The 21,998-nt window shown below is 37.3% G+C and overlaps 1 protein-coding gene across 1 annotated transcript in view; it reads left to right on the top strand.

Moving 5' to 3' along the window:
- The window catches only part of LOC140242581 (testis-expressed protein 11-like), a 153,220-nt gene that overhangs the window by 126,218 nt on the left and 5,004 nt on the right, over nt 1–21,998 (top strand). The window contains exons 10-30 of the mRNA XM_072322326.1: nt 278–363; nt 1,627–1,678; nt 2,359–2,454; nt 3,792–3,876; nt 4,526–4,607; nt 5,224–5,375; nt 6,096–6,175; nt 7,041–7,184; nt 7,748–7,850; nt 8,692–8,810; nt 9,478–9,563; nt 9,989–10,039; nt 10,546–10,583; nt 12,076–12,171; nt 13,563–13,633; nt 14,328–14,444; nt 16,249–16,330; nt 17,230–17,382; nt 18,008–18,116; nt 18,843–18,966; nt 21,763–21,833. Of these exons, the coding sequence (XP_072178427.1) occupies nt 278–363; nt 1,627–1,678; nt 2,359–2,454; nt 3,792–3,876; nt 4,526–4,607; nt 5,224–5,375; nt 6,096–6,175; nt 7,041–7,184; nt 7,748–7,850; nt 8,692–8,810; nt 9,478–9,563; nt 9,989–10,039; nt 10,546–10,583; nt 12,076–12,171; nt 13,563–13,633; nt 14,328–14,444; nt 16,249–16,330; nt 17,230–17,382; nt 18,008–18,116; nt 18,843–18,966; nt 21,763–21,833 (1,997 nt within the window). The remainder of the gene's footprint in view (nt 1–277; nt 364–1,626; nt 1,679–2,358; nt 2,455–3,791; nt 3,877–4,525; nt 4,608–5,223; nt 5,376–6,095; nt 6,176–7,040; nt 7,185–7,747; nt 7,851–8,691; nt 8,811–9,477; nt 9,564–9,988; nt 10,040–10,545; nt 10,584–12,075; nt 12,172–13,562; nt 13,634–14,327; nt 14,445–16,248; nt 16,331–17,229; nt 17,383–18,007; nt 18,117–18,842; nt 18,967–21,762; nt 21,834–21,998) is intronic.

The raw sequence follows: 21,998 nt of genomic DNA on the forward strand, positions 1-21,998 counted from the left end.
CTTATCATGATACAAACAAGGAAAGATATTATAGAGTACCATCTTGTTGCAATTAAGGTTTACAGTGTCCTGAAATACCGATGTTTGATTATGTATTCCATGCTAAATAGTTCCTATGAAGAAAACAAAATATTATCTTTCATATGTGAAGCAAAACTAAAATTGGACATCTTACATCATTCAGATTAAAATGCTTGGATTTCAGCTTTCAGTAGATTGGTAATGATATCATATGTTAACTGAATTCAATAATTTTAGTCATAATATCTATTTGCAGACATCACTTTTGGCCAAGCTGTGCTACAACTTTGGCTGTGATGCACAAAAGAGTGATAAGTTTGAATCTGCTGTTTCTTGGCTGAGGTAAATATGTACAGTTGAACCTCTCGTATCCGGACAAGTCGGGACCGGGGCTCATCCGGATAAGGGATTTGGCCGGATACGGGAGACTCAATGCTTTATACATGTACATATACATACACATGTACTGATGTAGCCCATTGTAGTACCACATGTAGTAATGTGTATACTTCAACCTCTTCATTGTTACATTTGGGGATGTTTCGGGATGTTGAAATGTCTGAAGGTAAGCAATTTGGAAGGAAATTTGATGCAATGTATGTTAATCATATTGGAAGTAATATGTAATTCATGTGTGTTTGGGTAGGAGTTCTCAAGGAGTTGGGAATCCCCCTTTCTTCCCGTAATTATAAAAAAAAAAAAAATCACGGCGAGATTGCGTCCGGATAATAGAGAGATCCGGATAAAGGGAGGCCGGATAATAGAGGTTCAACTGTAGCTCATTTTTCAAAGAAAAGTTTGTCTTTATTTGTTCATCACAGCGTTCTCCTAGCAACAAATGATTATATGGATTATTCAAAAAATGTGTGATCTTACATTATATTTCTTATCATAAATTTACTTATGCCCACCCCCCCCCCCCCCTCACGCACACACATACATACACACAAATGTAATGGGAAGGGGACAAACGTTTGAGTTACTGCAAAAAACAAAAACAAAAAAGTGTCTATTTTGTTCAGGTATTTCTGTTCCAGAGCCTAAATAATTGTGAGTCGGTCAGAAATGCAGAGAAGTATAGAATTGACCCACTAGCAGTGGATCATAACACTTCTCCTTATTGTGTCTGTGGTTAATATAGCTTATCTGTTCAAAGAGCTTGTCCTGAAAACTTGTCAGTATTTTTGTTATTACTCTCTTTCCTTATTGTTGGTTGTAACTGCTAGTCTCAAGCACTGACATCCAGCAAGCATATAATATAAGCTTGGCCCTTGCACCTACAAACAGTTTGGAGATTGCACTTTTTCTATTTGTGCCCCCCTTCTCTGGAACAACCTCCTTACTCATATTCAGTCCTCTACCTCCATTGAAATTTTCAAAAGGAAACTCAAAACCCATTTATTTCAAGAACAGAACTGATGATTATGTAATTGTGGATTATTTGTACTTGTAGTTGATTTATATGTTTGTTCTTTTTTGTAAAGTGCTCAGAAAAATTTTCAGCGTAAGTGCTATATAGTTTCCATATCATTATATAATTATTATATAAAGTGATTCACTTTGTTGTATAAACTGTTCAAATATTCTCCAACTACTTTCTGCCAGACAAAGCTATGAGCTTGGAAAAGATTGCCACGATATTGACAGCAAAATGCAGGTAAGTGATGTTGGCCTAACCCCTAGCATGCAAGATAATGGAGCAGTGAACAATTAGCCCATTGAAGACAGACTGATTTTGCTATAACATGCATTTCTCATAGACACCTGCCCGAGTATTCTCTGGATTCGTCCTCAACAAATTAAGTTATTTCTGTCCTATCACATAAAATGTATCTTATTTTGTTCTTGCTCTTAGCCAACATAATGTATGCATCCTTCTTCCAGGCTGCAGTACACAGGTGCCCTTGCTAATAAAAACACACACACAAAGACACACAGAGTAAACTGCAATAACCGTCAGGACTGAAGGAAGTAGTGCAACAAGGAGAAGAAGCAGAAGAAATCATCATATATCATTTTTAAGCAAGTCAAAGGGACGTCGATAAAGATCCCTATCAGTCACGATCAATATTGATTCCATAAGTTGGAAAAGTTAGAGCTTGAACCCATGATAAGGATGATAGATATAGCCGTCTCCCATTTCTTTTAGGAATGGTTTGGGTGAATCTGGTTTTGTGAATTTTGGTGTGTTTGTTGTTTTGTGTTTTTTTTTATTTTTTTTTTTTTGGGGGGGGGGGTAATTACAGAAATTGTTCATTTTATATTGCCTACAGGAGATTCCATGTGGCTTCTTTCCAAATTGATCATCATCATGTTTTGTTTGTTTGATGAAACCAGGCAAAGACCCTCCGTCTCCTTGCCAGCGCCTACCTGGACTGGGATGCAGCGCAGTACTCACAGAAGGCTCTCAATGCTGTCAGTCTGGCTAATGCTGTAAGTCCCCCTCCCTTCTCCCCCCTTCCCTCCCCCCCCCCCCCCCCCATCACTAAACCCCATGAATACAGTGGTACCCTCTCCTCCAAGCCCTCTCCCTGTACACCACATATCAGCCACAGATGGCAACATGCATCAGAAAAAAATGTGTCTAGGGCAATTACCCCCTGGGCAATTACCCCGGACCCTTCTCTTGGCCCTAATCCTAATCCTGAACCTAATCCTAATCCAAACTCTATACCCTTAACCTAACCCTCACCCTAATCTTTACTCTAACCTTACCACTATTAGGTATTTAGCCGTGGGGGAGGGAGGGAATTGCCCGTATATGGTTTATCTATATTGCCCATTAATCTTCCAGTTCAGCAAGCAGGGAGGAGAATGTGTTGCTTTGATATCCCTTTATTTGCCATCAACATATCTAGTATTCTCCAGTTGTCTAAAATAATAAAGAAATTCTGTGATGTGATGGCTGGATTGAAATTGCAGGTGGCATGCCTTGATATGATAGCTATTGTAGCTTTGATGAGTGACTGTGGCTGCAGTGTGCTACTCTTTGCATGTGTAATCTTTTTCAGAGTGAACAAAATTGTTGGTAAAAGACATACTGAAATCCTCATTCTCAAACTGCCTTTATCAAAATGCTTGAGCAACATGATTACTAGAAAAGAAATCCCAGCAACCTTTCCTGGCTCCTTTACACGCCACTGGAAAAAAAAAAAAAAAACAGAATAGAAAGAAGACTTCTTGTTGGATGGTGGAAAGGGCAAATTTTCTGCAACTGGAAAACAGTATTTCATCTTTCACATGTCACAAGCTTGTTTCTGCAGTCTGCAGTATGCATATGACAGAATGGATTTGAAGAAATGAAAAGGGAGCATGTATCTGATTTTCTATCAATCTCCTTCCCTCTATCTATGCTACTCATTGATTTAATCTCCAGGAGCACAGTCATCCATTTGGTCTCCATCTGAAGATCAAGATAATTGTTGGTAAAAGACATACTGAAATCCTCATTCTCAAACTGCCTTTATCAAAATGCTTGAGCAACATGATTACTAGAAAAGAAATCCCAGCAACCTTTCCTGGCTCCTTTACACGCCACTGGAAAAAAAAAAAAACAGAATAGAAAGAAGACTTCTTGTTGGATGGTGGAAAGGGCAAATTTTCTGCAACTGGAAAACAGTATTTCATCTTTCACATGTCACAAGCTTGTTTCTGCAGTCTGCAGTATGCATATGACAGAATGGATTTGAAGAAATGAAAAGGGAACATGTATCTGATTTTCTATCAATCTCCTTCCCTCTATCTATGCTACTCATTGATTTAATCTCCAGGAGCACAGTCATCCATTTGGTCTCCATCTGAAGATCAAGATAATTCTGTTGAGTGAAACCGTCGACACTAAACTGCTTCAAGCTGGTAAGTCTGTCATACATCCTTTTAAATCGCTTTACTTACATCTGTAATGACCAGAGCATTATTGTCATGCAAAAGGAGTGACCCTTCAGCTTTCTCACAGCTGGACTTCTAGGTATTGACTGTCTTGACCATAAGACAACATAATATTTCTTTTGTTGCCAAACTGCTCCTTGCCCCTCACCCAAGTGCCCCCACCAAAACCCACTGTTCAGGTATTTCAATCAAAAATTATAATGGTATGTTTAATTCTGCTGCCAACTTTCCTCTATCAATGATACTATCTACTTTTCCTCCAAACACTCGGGCAGTTGAGAAGTATCTATCCAAAGTTTTCAGTTTTGATATCAAGCATACGCCATCACGCATAGGAATATTACATCCTCCTGATAAAATGAAATTATTGTTACATGTGAGGAAAGAGTGGATAAATTCCCAATTGAGTGAAGTGTTTAATATCATTTTGCATGACATGGCACTGCAATGAAGTTTGTTATATTTGCCAAGAAAGCCCCTTATGTGCTGCCGGTATATCTGTGCAATTTTACAATAACATTGTGTGAAAGTGTAAAATGCGTGAAATCACAGTAAGACACACAAATCCATCACAGAAAACTGAATACATTCATTTTGTTTCTTGTTGTCTCCCTAGCTGTAGAGGAGGCCATTGTTCACAAAGATCTGTCTGTGGAGTTGGCCATTGAAACAGTCAAACTGCTGGCCAAACATGACAAGTAAGTTAGCTCTATGAGTCATTTAGTAGTCATATTGAAAGGAGAGGAATCGCTCAAATAGAATGAGACATTGATCTGACAGCTGGGGATAAAGGCTAATTGTGTGTGGTTATGCTAAGATTATGTGCATAGAAATATTACAACTTGTGTTTAGGAACTACTCTCAATTTAGTTTACCAGACGGGTCAAATACTGAACTACCTTGCGAAGAGTCTCTTTTGGTCTGTGCCCCATTCTCTTCTTTTCTTCCCTGTTAAGTTATGAATTTTTGCAGTTGATTTGATCCATGGTAGCTGATGTCATAGGAATGAGAAATGTAGTGTCATCCTGATATCAGTATCATCGTGAAATAGGACCCCAATCATTCACTTTGCACAATATCTGTTTATTTCTTGTGCCTCTCCACCTCCATTTACTCTACATGCAAGTGCATGCTTGGCGTGCACATTAAATAAGTGGGGTCCTATGTCACTATAATGCCCTCATATCCATACCACAATTCTCTAATAATGAACTGAATGTGAATGTGAAGAGGAGAAAAGGGTGGGGGAGGGGGTACCTCAAGACTGCTCTTGAATCCTATTCTGTGCTACAATTATCATCCCCTACTCTGTAGGAATGACTTGTCCCTGACAGCCTGTAGGCGTCTGACCAGCCGTTTTGCAGGCACAGCCGGTCTGGGGAAGCTGCTGGTACTGCAGCTGGAGCTGTTGACTCGGAACAAGAGGCTGCAGCAGGCGAGGAGTCTAGTGGAGACCATCATTTCAGGTGAGATCAAACATTCGCATCATGACCACATGCCTCCACAGCAACTCGAGGCATTGTTGAACAACTTGCAAACAGCCTCTTGTCAGCTCACATTTTACCCTGTTATGATGATATCTTGATGTTGCTCAACCCTAGGCATTTTCTTGTTTGTTGAAATCATGTATGGCAAATGAAATAACAGTAATCTTTCACATGCCATAATGACATTGTCGCCATCTCGCGAGGACTGCCACTTTTCATTTTCACTCTTCCCGCACTTTGAAATAACGTTACTCTCTCAAATAAAATTGCAGTACTCTTCCAAATGAAATCATGTGACTCTTTCTAATGAAATCACATGACTCTTCTGCAAGCCTCGAGTGCATTGTGACCACTGTACAAGGACTGGCACTCTCTATTCCAGTGTAGTAATGAATTTCAGATCGACGTTCTTGATGAGTACCTAGTAGATGTATGGTAAACTTAGCTGAATCTAGCTTTAATTTAATGCAAAGAACCAGTCTAGGTAGTTTGTTTGGCACCAGGAGTTTGACCCTAAACCTCTAGATCCACTGATTAACTCTTCCATAGAAAATGAAGAATTAACATATTCATATCTACCCCTGATAGAGATTCTTGCCAGCAAAACCACCCAATGACTCATGTTGGAAGTGAACAAAATTGACTTACATTTTGGAAGCGAAGAAAATACATGACAACTTTTCCAATGCTTTGCTGTAGATCACCATGCAGCCTTGGATGGCAGTGCACTGAGACAGCTGCATGTTTTACTGTGGGAACAGGCAGCAGAGGCCTATGAGGTGTTTGTATTTTCTATTCACCGCTATCCAATTGACAATTGTTTCTCCTGTCAAAATCACACACATATCATGGCATGCCTGGTACTGTCATTGCCTGAAATAGTTGTTAATTAGTAAACCTGACTTTCATTATACTATATAAGTTCATTGTCTGAAAAAGCTGTTACTTTAACCCTGAATTCCAGTATACTACATAAGGTCATTGTCTGAAATAGTTGTAATTTTGTAAATGTGAGTTTCATTATGCTTTAAATGAGGTGAAATGAAAAATAACAGGAATGCTTTTTTTTAGAACTGTTGAATCAATATTGATCTTGCTTTTCATTGTTGTTTTTAGTAGGAACATCAGTAGTGATGTATACCTGCTAGCTATTCCTATTGGAAAGGAATAATCCAATTTTATTCTTTATTCAACGATACTAATGTTCCTATTTTTTGTGATCACCTGCAATGATATATCTTTTTTCTAGCATTGATCCTACTGATTATCACATTTTAGGTTTGGCAGGTATGTTGCTGAATTCTGATAGAAGCTTCAATCTCTTATTTGATGTTGTGGAAGGAAGTGATGTAAAATCAGAAACATTTGCGGGATGAAACTTTCGTGATTTGGAGCCTGTGGCCTTTTTCATGACATGAAACTTTCACAAATTGTCACTGGCAACTTGCATTGTGCGAATCTTGACTTGTAAAATTTGTGAAAGTTTAGTGCAGGTGAAAATTTCTGGTCTTTCAGTACACAAACTTCCCTTCAGTAGACAACAAGGTATTGCTAGCTCATTGAAACATCCAAAGTTTTCATACAAGCTTACATGAGACACAATAATTTCCTCTCTCCGTTGCATTGGATGGCCTCACCTCGTAGGGGGACGACTGCGGCGACGCCCTGGTGTGGTACAACTTCTCCCTCAGCCTGCTGGCTGACAACCCAGACATGGAGAAAGCCAACATCGCCAAGCTGCAGCGGAACAGAGCCTCCTGCTACATCAGGCTGCAGCAGTTCCAGAAGGTAAGACTGCCAGCTAGTAGACCACTGAAGCTGAAGCCTCGTGGTAAAACATTACCATCTCTGGGGTTACTTTCAGTAGAATTTTTTAGCAACAGCTATTTTCTTATTTTGTGCTTATTTTTATCCATGTCGCCAATTTCAGTGAACTTCTAAGAATTGATCAATCATTCCATTCCTTGCCTATTTTGCAAAGGAAAAAAAATAGGATAAAAGATTTAAATCATTTGTGTTTCCATGCTGTCTGCATTAATTTTTTTTTTCAAGAATTTATTATTGAACAACATATACATTGCTGCCTCGTTAAACATTTTAGTATTATTTTGTTTATGGGTGTTTAAAGATATAGATCTTATTTCTAAGGACATGTAATTCAAGTGCTTGATTCTTAATCAGCAATAAGGAAAGAAAGTATACATGGTATTTATGTTTGTTTGTCTGGGTGTCTTTTCATTGTTTTATAGAGATGAATTATATGGTATTATGTTAAAGTACAGTTCACCTGTCAAAGACAAAAATATAATTTATGTATGCTGTTGCATTTTCAATACTTTGTGTTTTTTTAGGCAGAGGAAGCAATGGGGGAAGCAGAGAGGAATGACCCCAGCAACCTCTACACACACTACCTTCTCTTCAAAGTGGCCATCAACCAGGGCAAGGATGAGCAGGGTGAGTCATGTGATGCTCTGAGTGGGTCATGTGGTATTCTATGTGAGATGTTCACCTGATGCTTTGTGAGTGGGTCATGCGATGCTTTTGAGTATTTTATTGCACTAGTACAGACATAGAAGTTACTGAAGAGTTGAATGGATATAGATAACTGACATTGCACTGATCCCAGAAATGTGTCTTGAAAATTAAAGATATTCTTGTCCGGAATGTCAAACATAGTTCAAAGTTCAAATTTATTTCATATTTCCATTTCTCAATGATGACATTACAAATTATTGACAACAAAACAAGAATACAAAATATATACAATCATGTCTTTTGATTGTAGAAGAAAAGAAAAAGAAAATATACTTGACACAAATGTACAAGGTCATATTGTGTGAAAATGTCACTAGTAAGTATAAGAAATATGATGGGGCCTACATAAAAGCTTTAAAGCTTGTAAAACTGTAGGTTCCCAAGTTCATAGGCATATAATTTTACACGGAGAATGGATATGTTTGTCTTGACCAACTAAAATTACACAAGTACAAAAAATCAATGAGTAATAAACTAATGAACCACATAGATATCGCACAAACCAGACTGCATACAAATCTCGCAGTGTTTGAATAACAAAAATGCTATATTATTAAATATGGTATTATTATACTATATTTTTATAGTATTATTATACTATAGTATTAAATATAGTATTATTAAATATAGTAAAGCATAGTGAGAATGCTCATACACTGTAGGTCCATTCCCTCACTCCACATTACCTCATTTTCTATCCTTTCACATTGTAACTGTTTGCACTATTATTGATGACCATTGCTTTCTCTGTCTTTCCCAGCCATCACTGCCATTCAAAAGCTTGGTGCAGCTGCATTGGGCCAGGAAACCACACGGGATCTTCCACATCAGGAAGAAGTTCACAGTCTCATTTCATTGGCTGCTCAGCTAGCTTTTGAGGTTTGCACAAATTTCCAGTACTTTTTGTGCAATAAACAAAGCATTAGTGCTACTGAATCACACCCGGTCAAGTGAGAATTCGACAAATTTTTTTCCCAAAGATGAGCTTGTGTATTCAGTTTATTCTCATGCTGCATTTATGATGAGGAGATGTCTCTATACAGTCATACATGCTCAGTATAGAAAAGTAATTTTGCAAGCAGGCAAAGCAATCAATTTATGACAGCATTCAATGCACTCAAGCTTAAATACCATGATGATCACATAAGAGTACTTGGTTTCGTTATTTTGATGTGCTTACTGTCTCTCTCTCTCTTTTACAATAAAGGCACTTGTACATTCTGTCCAGCTGCGACAAAAACACATTTTTTTTAAGAGTTCACTAAGAGCAGGAAAACAGTTGTGATCTGTACTTCCCTGTCACTTCCATATTTGTGTCTCATATTTTGTATGTGAATGCTGTTGTCATGGACTACTAAATGCTATTCTTCACTCAAAACTAACACTCCCTTGAAAATATGGGGGAATATATTACTGAATCAAGTGAGAGATTGAGAAAAACATTTAATCTGCCACTGTACGTATCTTACTTATTAATACTCTCTCCTATTATCTGCCTGAATGTTTGTTACTCTCTTTTTTTTCTCTTACTTTGTCTCTTTCCCAGAGAAGTAACAAGCATGTTGCCATATCTGCCCTAGAAAACCTAGTCCGCAGCTCCAAGGATCCTCAGCAGATTCTTACTTGTTTCAGGTGATACTTTGTGCTTCCCCTGATAAAACATCCAAGGTTATATCACAAAAAGGCTCATGCATCTTTATAAATATTAATGTTACTGTCGATTAATTGCAAGTTGTTCATGTACCAGGTAACATCTTTTAGATAAATGCATCAAGATAGTTCTGCATGTAAACATTTTTTTTTTTTTTATGTGAAAGTACTGATCATTGTTACGTATGAAATTTTGGTTGATGGACAGGATTGATATCAAAGAATTTGATCAGGCTCTTCAGTACTAGAAAGTACACCGTGGCAGTGTGATGAGGTTGGACATTACATCTCATCTTTAGTTTAGGATGTATTGTTTGAATGTTAATCATTTAGAGCTGGAGCTTTGGAGTTACAGAAAAAAGCAGTGGATAATTTGGCTTTGAAATAATGTCGTTCTTTGTCCCTAGATGCCTAACTAGACTGAGGTTGACTCTGTGTGAAGGGAGTGGAGACCCAAAGTAAGCAATGAAATTCTTTACAAGCTGGTCAATTTTATCCATTGCTTACAGAAATCAAGTATGCCATGTCATAACCCATCGGAAATGTTACTCTATTGAAAGCAGTAAATCAACAAGTCCCTGTCATTCCGTTTCCAAGTAGCAATACTGCTTCTCTTTACAGGCCTTTTCACAACTTCACTCTCTTTTTTTTTTTTTGACATAGAGCAAAATGTGAAATGACGAAACTAATTCCTCTTTCTCCTAGAGCACTTTAAAATGAAAGATTACTAGTGTGATGTGATGTGATAATCTACTAAAAGTTGCTGTTACATGTAATCATGTAGTTGTGACCATAGTTTGTATTGTCCACATCTATTTGCTCTTTTTTCCCTTCAAAACAACCATCAATAATGATTATCTTTCAGATATGAAGGCTTTCGTTAATCAAATATAAAAAAAAAGCATCAAATTTGAGTAGAGTGTTGTGAATGCTCCCTGTCATTTGTTTGTTTGTTTTTTTTCAGGAGTGAAGCAAATGTTGTGGCAGAATACTTAGAATCAGGTAGGACAGAGTTATATATGATGCCCACTGAATAAGTTACAGAACATTATAGGGGCTTTCTTCTGTCACTGTAGTTCTTAAATGGAACTCTGCACTGGTGACATTTCTCACTGAAACGAAATGACCAATTGCCTTTGGACAAAGAAGTCTAACACCCAAGAATTGGATTTTTTGTTGCTTGTCTTGTTTAATGGAACTGCCAGCTTCAATATATTCATTCTGCCAGAGAAACTGCTTTAAAAAAAAATTGAAGAGTCAAATTAACAGTGTGCTAACCTCTCTACAACAGATCATCCATAAAATGTAGGCCGAAATGAGCATGCATGTACAAGTGTAGCTTAAAAGTGGCCCCTTTCTGAGGACTTGAAGGAGATATATTGTTTTAGTACTGCTCTCTACGTGGATAGGTAATACCCGGCTTGCTTTTTTTTTTTTTAACCAACCAACAGTCTCAAAAATGTATCCATGCATTAACTTCATGCCTTGTTACCTTCGCAGCATACAAACATCTAAAATCAAGTTCATGTTAAAGCTACTGTTTACCATTGGGAGCAGTGATTTTAAAAAAGTTTGAGTTATCACATTTGATGCATATGTGTACATGTAGGTCAGTTGTATCAGAAAGCATCCTACCATGTAAAAATTTCACGATAAAGCCTGTCAAATAAAGGGATATCACTATTTTTCTCAATAAATCATAACTGCAGACGGTTTATTCTAGAAGCAGTTCTATTATAACTATTTTTCACATTTTGCAACTTTAACAATATTCACATTGATTATGCTAATCAACATTCTTACATTGGTTGATTCTATCCCTAACTGACATGTTAGAACTATTTTGAAGCACTAAAGCTGCAAGTGGTAAATAATGCCTCTAAAGGAGATATATTATTTTAATACTGCTCTTTACATGGATAGGTAATACCTGACCTTTTTTTTTTATCACCAACCAACAGTCTCGAAAGTCTATTCATGTCTTGTGACCATCACAGCATAGTAACAAACACTTAAAACTAAGTTCATGTTAAAGGCATTATTAACCATTTGCAGATGAAATAAAAACCAAGCTTTAGTGCTTCAAAATAGTTCTAAAATGTAAAAATGTTAATCAGTATAATCAATGTTAAGTATTGTTAAATCTACAAAATGTGGACATAGTTATAACAAGATAATATAATATAATATATAATAAGATTATAACAAGTTATTGAGAAAAATAGTGATATCTCCTTTAGGCTTTATTGCAAAATTTCTATATGGTAGAATGTTTTGTGATATAACTGACCTACATTTCTGCATCAAGTGTGATAACATGAACATTTATTTAATCATTGCTCCCAATGGTAAACAGTACCTTTAGGGTATTGGTCTGCAATGGTTTTAATAATTATAATAATAATCATAATCATAATCATAATCATAATAAAAAAATAATAATAATAATAATGAAGAAGATATAGGCAAGTCTGCATTTCTGTTTCATCCACAGTCGTGGTTCACCTGAAGGGTCTAGCAGAGCTTGAAGTGGTATCACTCAGTGATGAAGAGACCCGGCGGAACGAGGCTGCATGGTTCATGAAAGTTGGTGAGTTTTGTCCCATTTTGTGAGAGTGACTATAGCCAAGAGATATGGGACTGCTGATGATATACAACAATTGCATGCTTTTCTGTAATGCTGAACAAATAATGCTTATGATGATGGTGTTAATAATAATAAAAACAATGACAGTGATAATGATAATGATAATAATAATAATAATAATAATGATGATAATAATAATAATAATGATAATAATAATAATAATAATGATAATAATAATAATAATAATAATAATAATAATAATAATAATAATAATAATAATAATAATAATAATAATGATAATAATAATAATAATAATAATAATAAAATAATATCAATAACAATGAAAAAAAATTGATTGAGTAATCTAGTGAATGTAAATGTGTCACCATTTGCAGGGATGTGAAATTTCAGAGTTTAATCTGATTTCAGGTTTTTTCATTCTGCTCAAAGCCCACTTTCCAGACTGTTTGGCACTTCGAATGTATTTACAGTTTCACAATTCAATGCACTTCAGATTTTTTTTTTCATAAGTTTCAGATTTTTTCTAGATTTTTCTTTTTTCTGCAAGTACTCTCACACCCCTAGGTTTGGTTGGTTTACTGCAAATTAAATAACTTTCATGATGTTGCTGCGGAAAAAAAGATATGCCGCTCTTTATGGCATGACACAAAGTGCTTTTTTTTTCACCACTTTTGCTTGGCTGCTTTAGATAACAACATAAGATTTTCTGTTGCCTTGGGTTTTTATGTGTATGTATGCTTTTCAGTGGTAATGGGAGAAATTTGTATATCTTCAGTACTCCACCAGGGACAGATTTTTTGTTGCTCAATGAGCTCTGCTTCAAAATGGAAAGGGCAAATAGATGAACATGCCAAAAGATTTCAAGGCAAAGTTCTTCAATCATATCTTCTTTCCTACATTGAACTGAAGGAGATTACATTTCCTGACTTCCACTTCTATTTAAATCTCAACTCATTGAGGTTGAATAATCTGCCACATATTCTTCAATATCACCACAGTTACAACACATTTTTTTTGGACACAAAAAAAAAAAAAACATTTTGAGAGTCTTGGTGTAGATAGTTTTTATCTAAAAAAAACAAAAACAAAAACGGGAAAATATCACGAGTGTAGTCCATGGACTGAAACAAGTGTGAAATAGGTGTAGCTTGTACATGCAAGTGTCAGTGCACGTTAATCATTGGATGTCCATTGGCATTCACAAAGTGTCATTTTCATATACATGCAATCTTAATTTGTAGAGTCCAAGGACTGGAGTTAGACTTGCCTGTGTGTATTCAGGCCAGTGAATTTCATTGGCTCGAATCAGTTCCTAAAATGGGATCATCTGACACTGTTTACGCTGCATGTTTTGGGGGTTTTTTTTTCTTCAGCTTGGAACCTGGCCATTGAACACTCCACTGACAGCCGACTGACCTGCAAGTTCTTTGAACTCTGTGGAAAGGTGAAATACACACCAAGCTTTACCAGTGGTCTGCTCTTTTAAACTCTTCCATGATGTCCGCAAATGCAGACAATCACAAAATAATGCTGTACAGTGTTTCGACTTAAATGAGCACTCTTGCTAAAAGTGTATGTGATAGTGTCTGACTAGTATAACTTATCAACGGAGAATGTCAATATTGATTTTTTTTCTATTAACGAAAGCTCTTTTTGTATCAAATTTATCCCCTTGTACAATCTCTGCATATCACTCAGATATTCTAGTCTTAACATGATGAGTTACTGTTTCATCTTTACAGAAAGTTGTTAATCTGTCAGTATTCAATCAAAGCAGTGCTAAGTATACATATGCAAAATGTATGAAGTTTTCATTGTAGTATCATAAATCTTGTCTAAATCGCTGTGGAAAATCATGTACACACTAGTGTGACTAATACTTATTGAGTAGTACTTATGAAGAAGTAGTATCTTAAAACTCAAACCTTGAAGCTGTAATGGTAGCTCTCTTTTTTTTTTCTTTTTCTTTTTTTTTTTTTGGAGGGGGGGGGGAGGGGGTTGCTAGAGAGTATTTACAAAAACCATATGAATATTTTAAGTGAAAGGCAAGGTTGGTGGTATTACCATTTATTACACACATATCAAATCGACAGTAATGTTTGTGTCCCTGCAACCCCTTCATTCACTGCCATCCACAGCTCTGTCAGCTTCTCCAAAACGATGCCAACAACCTTGGGAGACAGAAGACCTGTCTGGTGATGGCTGCGGCAGCAGGACTCCAGACAGCCAGAGAGATGGTTCCAGGAGGGGACAAGGTGTGCAGGATGGATGAGTGCTGTTCACACATCCTGGGCCCTATTTCATAGAAAAATTGATACGATATCAACTTTTGATGGAATGGCAACTGTCATGGTAATGACAACTATCCAGCTTCCTGAATGGCTGTTGGTATTTAAAGTTCCCATTCCATCTTTTAAGAAATTGGGCCCCTAATTAACACATTTTCAAACTTTAGTTTTGTAATATGTGATGTGAATGACTGTTAATTTGTGTAGGTCTGCACACTTGAATGCTAGGGGCCCTGTTCCAGTCACTGTTTCACTTCACTTCACTTTTCACTTCACTTCGCTTTCCACTTCACTTCACTTCCCTTCCCTTCACTTCACTTCACTTCACTTCACTTCACTTCACTTCACTTCACTTCACTTCACTTCACTTCACTTCACTTCACTTCACTTCACTTCACTTCACTTCACTTCACTTCACTTTATTTCACTTCACTTCACTTCACTTCACTTCACTAACTTCACTTCGTACTTCACTTCACTCCACTCACTTCACTTCACTTCACATCACTTCACACACTTACTTCAGTTCACTCACTCACTTCACTTCACTTTTCACTTCACTTCACTTCACTTCACTTCACTTCACTTCACTTCACTTCACTTCACTTCACTTCACTTCACTTCACTTCCCTTCACTTCACTTTATTTCACTTCACTTCACTTCACTTCACTTCACTTCACTTCACTAACTTCACTTCGTACTTCACTTCACTCCACTCACTTCACTTCACTTCACTTCACACACTTACTTCACTTCAGTTCACTCACTCACTTCACTTCACTTCACTACACTTCACTTTATTTCACTTTATTTCACTTCGCTTCACTTCACTTATCACTTCACTCACTCACTTCACTTCACTTCACTTCACTTCACTTCACTTCACATCACTTCACTTCACTTCACTTCACTTCACTTCACGTCACGTCACGTCACGTCACTCACTTCACGTCACGTCACGTCACGTCACGTCACGTCATGTCACGTCACATCACTTCACTTCACTTCACTTCACTTTATTTCACTTCACTTCACTTCACTTCACTTCACTTCACCGCACTTCACTCACTTACTTCACTTCACTTCACTTCACTTCACGTCACGTCACTTCACTTCACTCACTTCACTTCACTTCACTCACTTACTTCACTTCACTTCACTTCACTTCACTTCACTTCACTAACTTCACTTCGTACTTCACTTCACTCCACTCACTTCACTTCACTTCACTTCACTTCACTTCACTTCACTTCATTTCACTTCACTTCACTTCACTTCACTTCACTTCACTTCACTTCACTTCACTTCACTTCACTTCACTTTATTTCACTTCATTTCACTTCGCTTCACTTCACTTATCACTTCACTTCACTCAGTTCACTTCACTCACTTCACTTCACTTCACTTTATTTCTCTTTGTTTAACTTCACTTCACTTCACGTTTCACTTGGGCAGTGTCTTTGGGAAATGTGTGTTGTAGCAAAATCAGCCCGTCCTCAACGGATTAATACTGCTGCTCCTTCCATTACTGCAGCAATCAATGAACAATGTAATGTTAAGTAAAAGCAACAATAGCACAGTGTGTTTAGTAACAACTGTATCTGTAACAAATGCTTATAGTCAAATGCTGACATTGGTACAGACAATGACACAAGTGCTATACTGATTCTAACAATAAATACTATTGTTATCATCAATATTGCTAATATTATCATCTTCCTTATCATTAATGATATAGTCTAAAATTTCATGTATTTCTCGTTCATGCAGACCCATGTATTGGAGAAAGTGTTGGAGCATGTGGAAACTTGTCAGAACATATGCCATCTGCTTCAGAACCTAGGAGGTGGTGGTGAGTGGCTGTGATTCCATATCCAATAAATGACACCGCTTAAATCACATAAGAGATATTTACAGGGCAATTACAGGTGCATAAAGTGAAAAGTTCTAGAAAGGACATTATAAAATGTCAGAGGCCAAACTGCGATTTTTGTTGAGAGGGTCAGTGAAGCCAATCTGAGGGTCCTTAAAGGCCGTGGCCTTGGTGGTCTTGGATTAACTTAATCCATGAGATGAGCTCTTATTAACTAGCCAACATGTTACATCACAGATAGCTGATGTAGGGTATTCTTATTTGAGACACTTATGGTAAAAATTCAGCACGGATGGTAAATATCTTGAAATTTGAACTTGCTCCCATCTGCAATAGAATTTTGTCAGACGTGTACGTTTATGTTTTGCTCGATCTCATCTGCAGCAATCATAGACTAGTATTAATGATTTTGATAGGAAAATTGTGGTCAATTTTCATATGTCATGATTTTTTTCTACTTAGTAAAAGTAACTAAAAAAAAATAGTATCAAAGATGCCCATTTGCAGATACTGATATTAGAATTTGAACTCAGTATCATCAATGCTAAAAAAAAAAAAGCGCATTTTTTTTCTTTGCTCTTCCAAATCTTAAGATACCTGAATGAAGACAAGAACTCCTTCTAAAGTTGCTTGCTATAATGAGCTGAATGGCAATGAATGGAGTGCTATAAAAGTGGATATAAAAGAGCAAGAAATTTTTCGTGCTCTGCCAATTAAGATGAATGTGGCATGTTTGTAATTCTGCGGAAATGAAACATTACATAGTGGTACATATAACAAGCAAAAATATTTGCATGATTTTGCAAAATCTTTCACAGACTTCTACCACATTGAAATGATTGATGATTCAATCACATTTCTGCAATCTCTCACCTCAGATGCTGGCAGCAGGGATCGAGCACCATCCATGCTGCTGCTCCATGAGTTTGAAGCCCTTGCCAAGCTTGGACGACAGTCGGCCCTGGAGAACCTTGTCACCCATGCTCTTTCCTCCTCTGCCCATGACATCAAGACGATTGAAATCCTGGCTGGTAAGTCTCACAAGCTGTATGACACCTTAGAGGGAAGAAACTTTAGTTCCACTGTCGCCATCTTCTTACCATGGATTATTTTGTTTTGTCTTTGAATCACAGTTTCATATTGCCCAACAGCAAAAATTATTCCAATTTCACAAAATTTCAAAAAGATAAATTAAATATGTATTCACTTTAGTTACATGCTATTTTAGAAGCATACAAAATTCATGTAAGATAAATTTGTAATTGTATGTATGAAATATTGTATGTGTTCAGTAATGAAAAAAAAAAAATATCAGGAGTACATTCCAAAGGAAACAGGTAAGATAATTGAAACCAGGGCAAAAGTGAAAGGGGGGAAAATACACTAGGGAAAAAAATGATGTGATATTTCTATAATTAAGGTGAAGGGAAAGGATGTGATTGTAATTGAGAAGTAATAAAATGCTTACAGTGCACTCTGCTATAATGAACACAGGTCCTGAAATCTTTATCTATGTATATATCCCTACATACTTTACTGTTTGTCTTAAGTGAAATTTTGATGTATCAAAAGGAAACTGTTGTTCCCAAGGACTCCGTTACAAAGGGAATTGCCTGTATTTACATTTTTGCTGATTTATTTTCTTGGTGTGCCCAGCACTAGCCATTGAGCCTCCAGCCCACTACAAGCAGCTGAGCAAGCGACTCCTCCAGGCAGCCCTGGACAGACATCTCAAGTCTCCGCAGGTTGACCTGGAAAGGTGCAGGTAGGTCAATCATCAATTGGCTGATTTAGAAAAATGTCCCATGAGATTGAGTCAAAAGATTGGAATATTGGATTTAAAACATACTATACCATGAACCGCGAGTCATGGGCCAGAATGGAAGATGCATTGAAAATAAGGATTTCAAGAGTCACTGAATGGACTGAAGATTGGAATGGAAAAAGAATTTGAAGGCTGGGAAACAGAACGAATTGAAATGGAAATTTGAATTGAAGCATAAATGGAATGGAATGGAATTGGAATGGAAAATATGTTTGGAGAGGTGCAAAAAAGAATGGAGACCTGAATGGAAATCAGAATTTGAAGGTTGTGACACAGTACAGTTGAATTGGAAAATAAAAATTTGACCCAAATGGAATTGAATTGAATTGTATTGGGAAGTAAGATTAGAGAGCAAGGGAATAGAACTGGAGAATGAGAAGTGAAATGACATGAAATAATATTATTTGATTCATTCAAAACAAGAATAAATGTAAGTGAGTGGGTTGTGGATACTTGTCAACAATTCCAACCCACTTATAAGCGGGTCAAGATTTGCCCATTTTTTGGTGTGTAAGTGTGCAGTCATGGCATAAAAATTATCAGACATTCATCAACAAAGAATAGCAACATACTCTCACAAGGCTCCTGCAGAATTAAAAGGGACGTATTACAATCTAACTAATACTTCTGCCTCAACAAAATTACTGTATGCTCCCTCTCTTGCAGCAAAACGGTGCACAGCCTGATCCGACTGTGTTTGGGTGAAGGGGAGAGCCCTCAGCAGTCTGGTAGGGAGGAGGCCTGGGGTCACTACAAGGTGGTCCTCAAGGTCCTGGAGTCTGAACACAAGGTAAGCACCGTCAAGCCTTGTATAAGGGCCTGTTCACACTGTCGATTCAAAAGTGGTGACATTGGAAAAATTGGGACATTTCGGTGAAGAGTTCATTCATTCATTTACTTTAAATTTCATCTCTTTCCAGGGGGGACTCCAAAAAAGTAGTATTCAGGGAGGGATGCAGCCCCAAAGTAAATAGTGCTATTTTAGAGTCACTGAGGTGCATAGATTTAACCAGGAGCTCAACGTTATGCACAGTTTTTTTTTCCTATTTTGAATTTAAAAAATTAAATGAAGTGAAAGAGATTAAAGGTTTACCTTGTTACTTGTAAGTTGTATCCTGTCTTGCAGTCTTGTGCCCATAACCAAATTCAGTGAAATCCAAGTTTGAATGATTTTTAATGATTTTCACTTAAATGTCTTAATATGTCAAACTATTGTCTCAACATATTTACAATATTTACATCTTTCGATTGTGTGGTTTTTATTATGCATTGCTAACTCAAAATTGCAACACAGCCATGGAAATGATATTGCTGGGGTTGGAGATTTTGCCGGTTCATATTCATTATTCTAAACATCCAGTCCTGTTGTGGTTGTGTTGGCAGTGGTTGTGGAGGTAGCTGTGGTTGTTGATTAAGAATCTCTTCACAGCTCAGAATCCTTAGCAGCTGACTGTCAGGCTGTGCCATCTTCATCAATGTTGCCATCTTCTTCATTATCCGAAGTTGCCGATGTTGATGGTTGATCACGATGAATTAGACAAGGTGTCAAGATATCTGACGCTTGATATGCTCACTAGTACATGCATATAGTTCTTTATCAATGTCTCGGAATGGTGACCAGACACTGACATGATGCCTCTATAGACGCATAGTGTTTACCCTGCATGGCACTAGCAAAGTAACTAATACTAGTTGCTTGCAGTGAATGATTGGTGTAGTGCTTTGAACAACCACCAGCTTCACAGCTATGTCAGTGGTCTTCTTTGAGAGAGTCAATTTCCCTAAAGGTGATTTGGTATATACCACACTCTATCTTCAGTCACAAACCCTCTGCTTTGGCCTCTGTCAGATCCATTCATGCAGAGGATTAACAGTAATAATAATGATGATGATAATAATAATAATAACAATAACAACAACAACAACAACAGAGTGTTTATATAGCGCATATCACTACCGTAGTGTCTCTATGCGCTGGGCAGGTAGACAATCTTTTTCATGTTCATAACAGGGCACCAAGGGTTTCCTTTGATACCATGCATTTGACTTTTCTCTTCATCAACTTAGTGTCTAGTGTGCATGTCTCGAAGCATGTGAAATTCAGTGTCACCTTCCACATGGGGAACAAAATGATTAGTTTTCATCTCTCTAACATATTCCATCCAGTTGATTGCACATTATATCATTGTGTTGAGAAACACCTTTCTGTGCAGACCTTCAGCTGTATCTATTGAATTAAGACTGGCTTGGATACATGCCATATTGTCATTAGGAGCCTTCTCATAGCAGGGCTGCACACTAACCCATTTTTACTACTGGTCTAACCCGTCTGTCGGACCATGCAGTAGGTACTCAGTTTTTCCATGTTTTGCTGGTCCATTCCTGAAAAAGTTACTGGTCCGACAGTGATTTTTTACCGGTCTTGACCGTCGGACCGGTGCCAGTGTGTAACGTTGCTGATAGAGAGATGATGCTTGACATTGGCCTTGCCACTGCTCTTCAATTTTAAAAAAGAGACTTTTGAAAGTCTCGTCAGAACAAGGAAATTGCTCACCCTTCACAATATCCACTCCTCTAGTTTTCATGAAATGGTGTTGAAGCCCAAACCGAATATCTTGCCTTGACTTTTCTGTGTACAGCTCTCCCTCCTTGTCTTGTGCTCCGGCAGAGAACTGTGACAAGATTCCATCAAGGCCTTGAAGGCTTAGATCCTCAAACGTCTCTGACTCTCCAACCACTGAACAAATTCCCAGAAAACTGACAGTCCATATTTGATTTGTTTCTTTGTGTCTTCACTGTCCACTGGAGTGATGTAATCATTCAAATCTTTGTCAGTAAACTGACCAAATCGCTGATTACTGGAGGCTGCCATCTTCACACCAAGCATCTGACTGATAGAATTGTTTGAAAATCTATGTCCCATTGAAAGATGGGCTCTAATGGTATCCAGCCAGTGGGCCTCAGGCAACAGAGTGAATGATCAAAAATTGAATGACATAGTAGCCTAGACACTGCAAGGTTGCCCATGGCAGGTATTAAAGCATTTGTGTGGCTGCTGAACACTTGTATTTGGTGGGAGTTGATTGCTTGTAATTGCATGAAGTATAGCTGTGACATCATTTCACAAATAGCATATACAATTTGGAAAATGTTATCATAGAATGTGATGTGATTTTGCAAGTAGAACGCTATGGGGTGTCAAACGTGTTTAACCTTCTGACATAGCTGAAAATACCTGTAATCACGTGAAACTCTTTCAAGCAATTACTCGAGGATAAACTTTCCATCCAAAATATAATATTGTAATCAAAATCAATCATAATCAATAATCATAATACTATAATATATGAAATAACGATTGATTTCGTTTGTGTAACTGGAGCAAGTTTCTTGCTGTATCTTGATTTTGCGACTTCAAATTCATAAAAATATAGACACTGCAGAATATACAGTAGAAGACCTGACTGTGGTTAACTGCCCCTGCAAGTTTTATACACAACAGCTTTTCATTTACATTATATGTTTATGGTGTGTTGTGTTTATTGTGTTTTGCTGTATGTGTTTGTTTTTTTCTTACACTGCTAAGGAGAAATATCCAGAGATGGAAATTCTATGGTTGATGACCAAAGCTTGGAACACAGGCATTTATTCTTACAGGTAAGTAGTACAGGTAGTGTTAAGCTGTTTTCTCAACTGCTTGAAGTTGAACACTCCAGTACTGTTAAAAGTTGACAGTTCCACTGTGTGCATGCCCATAGATTACATGTGTATGTATGCAGGGTAGCATGGGGGGTGTTGTTATCTCTTTATGTGCTGTAGTTC

Source organism: Diadema setosum, chromosome 19 (genome assembly GCF_964275005.1).
Source record: "Diadema setosum chromosome 19, eeDiaSeto1, whole genome shotgun sequence".
Lineage (NCBI taxonomy): Eukaryota > Metazoa > Echinodermata > Echinoidea > Diadematoida > Diadematidae > Diadema > Diadema setosum.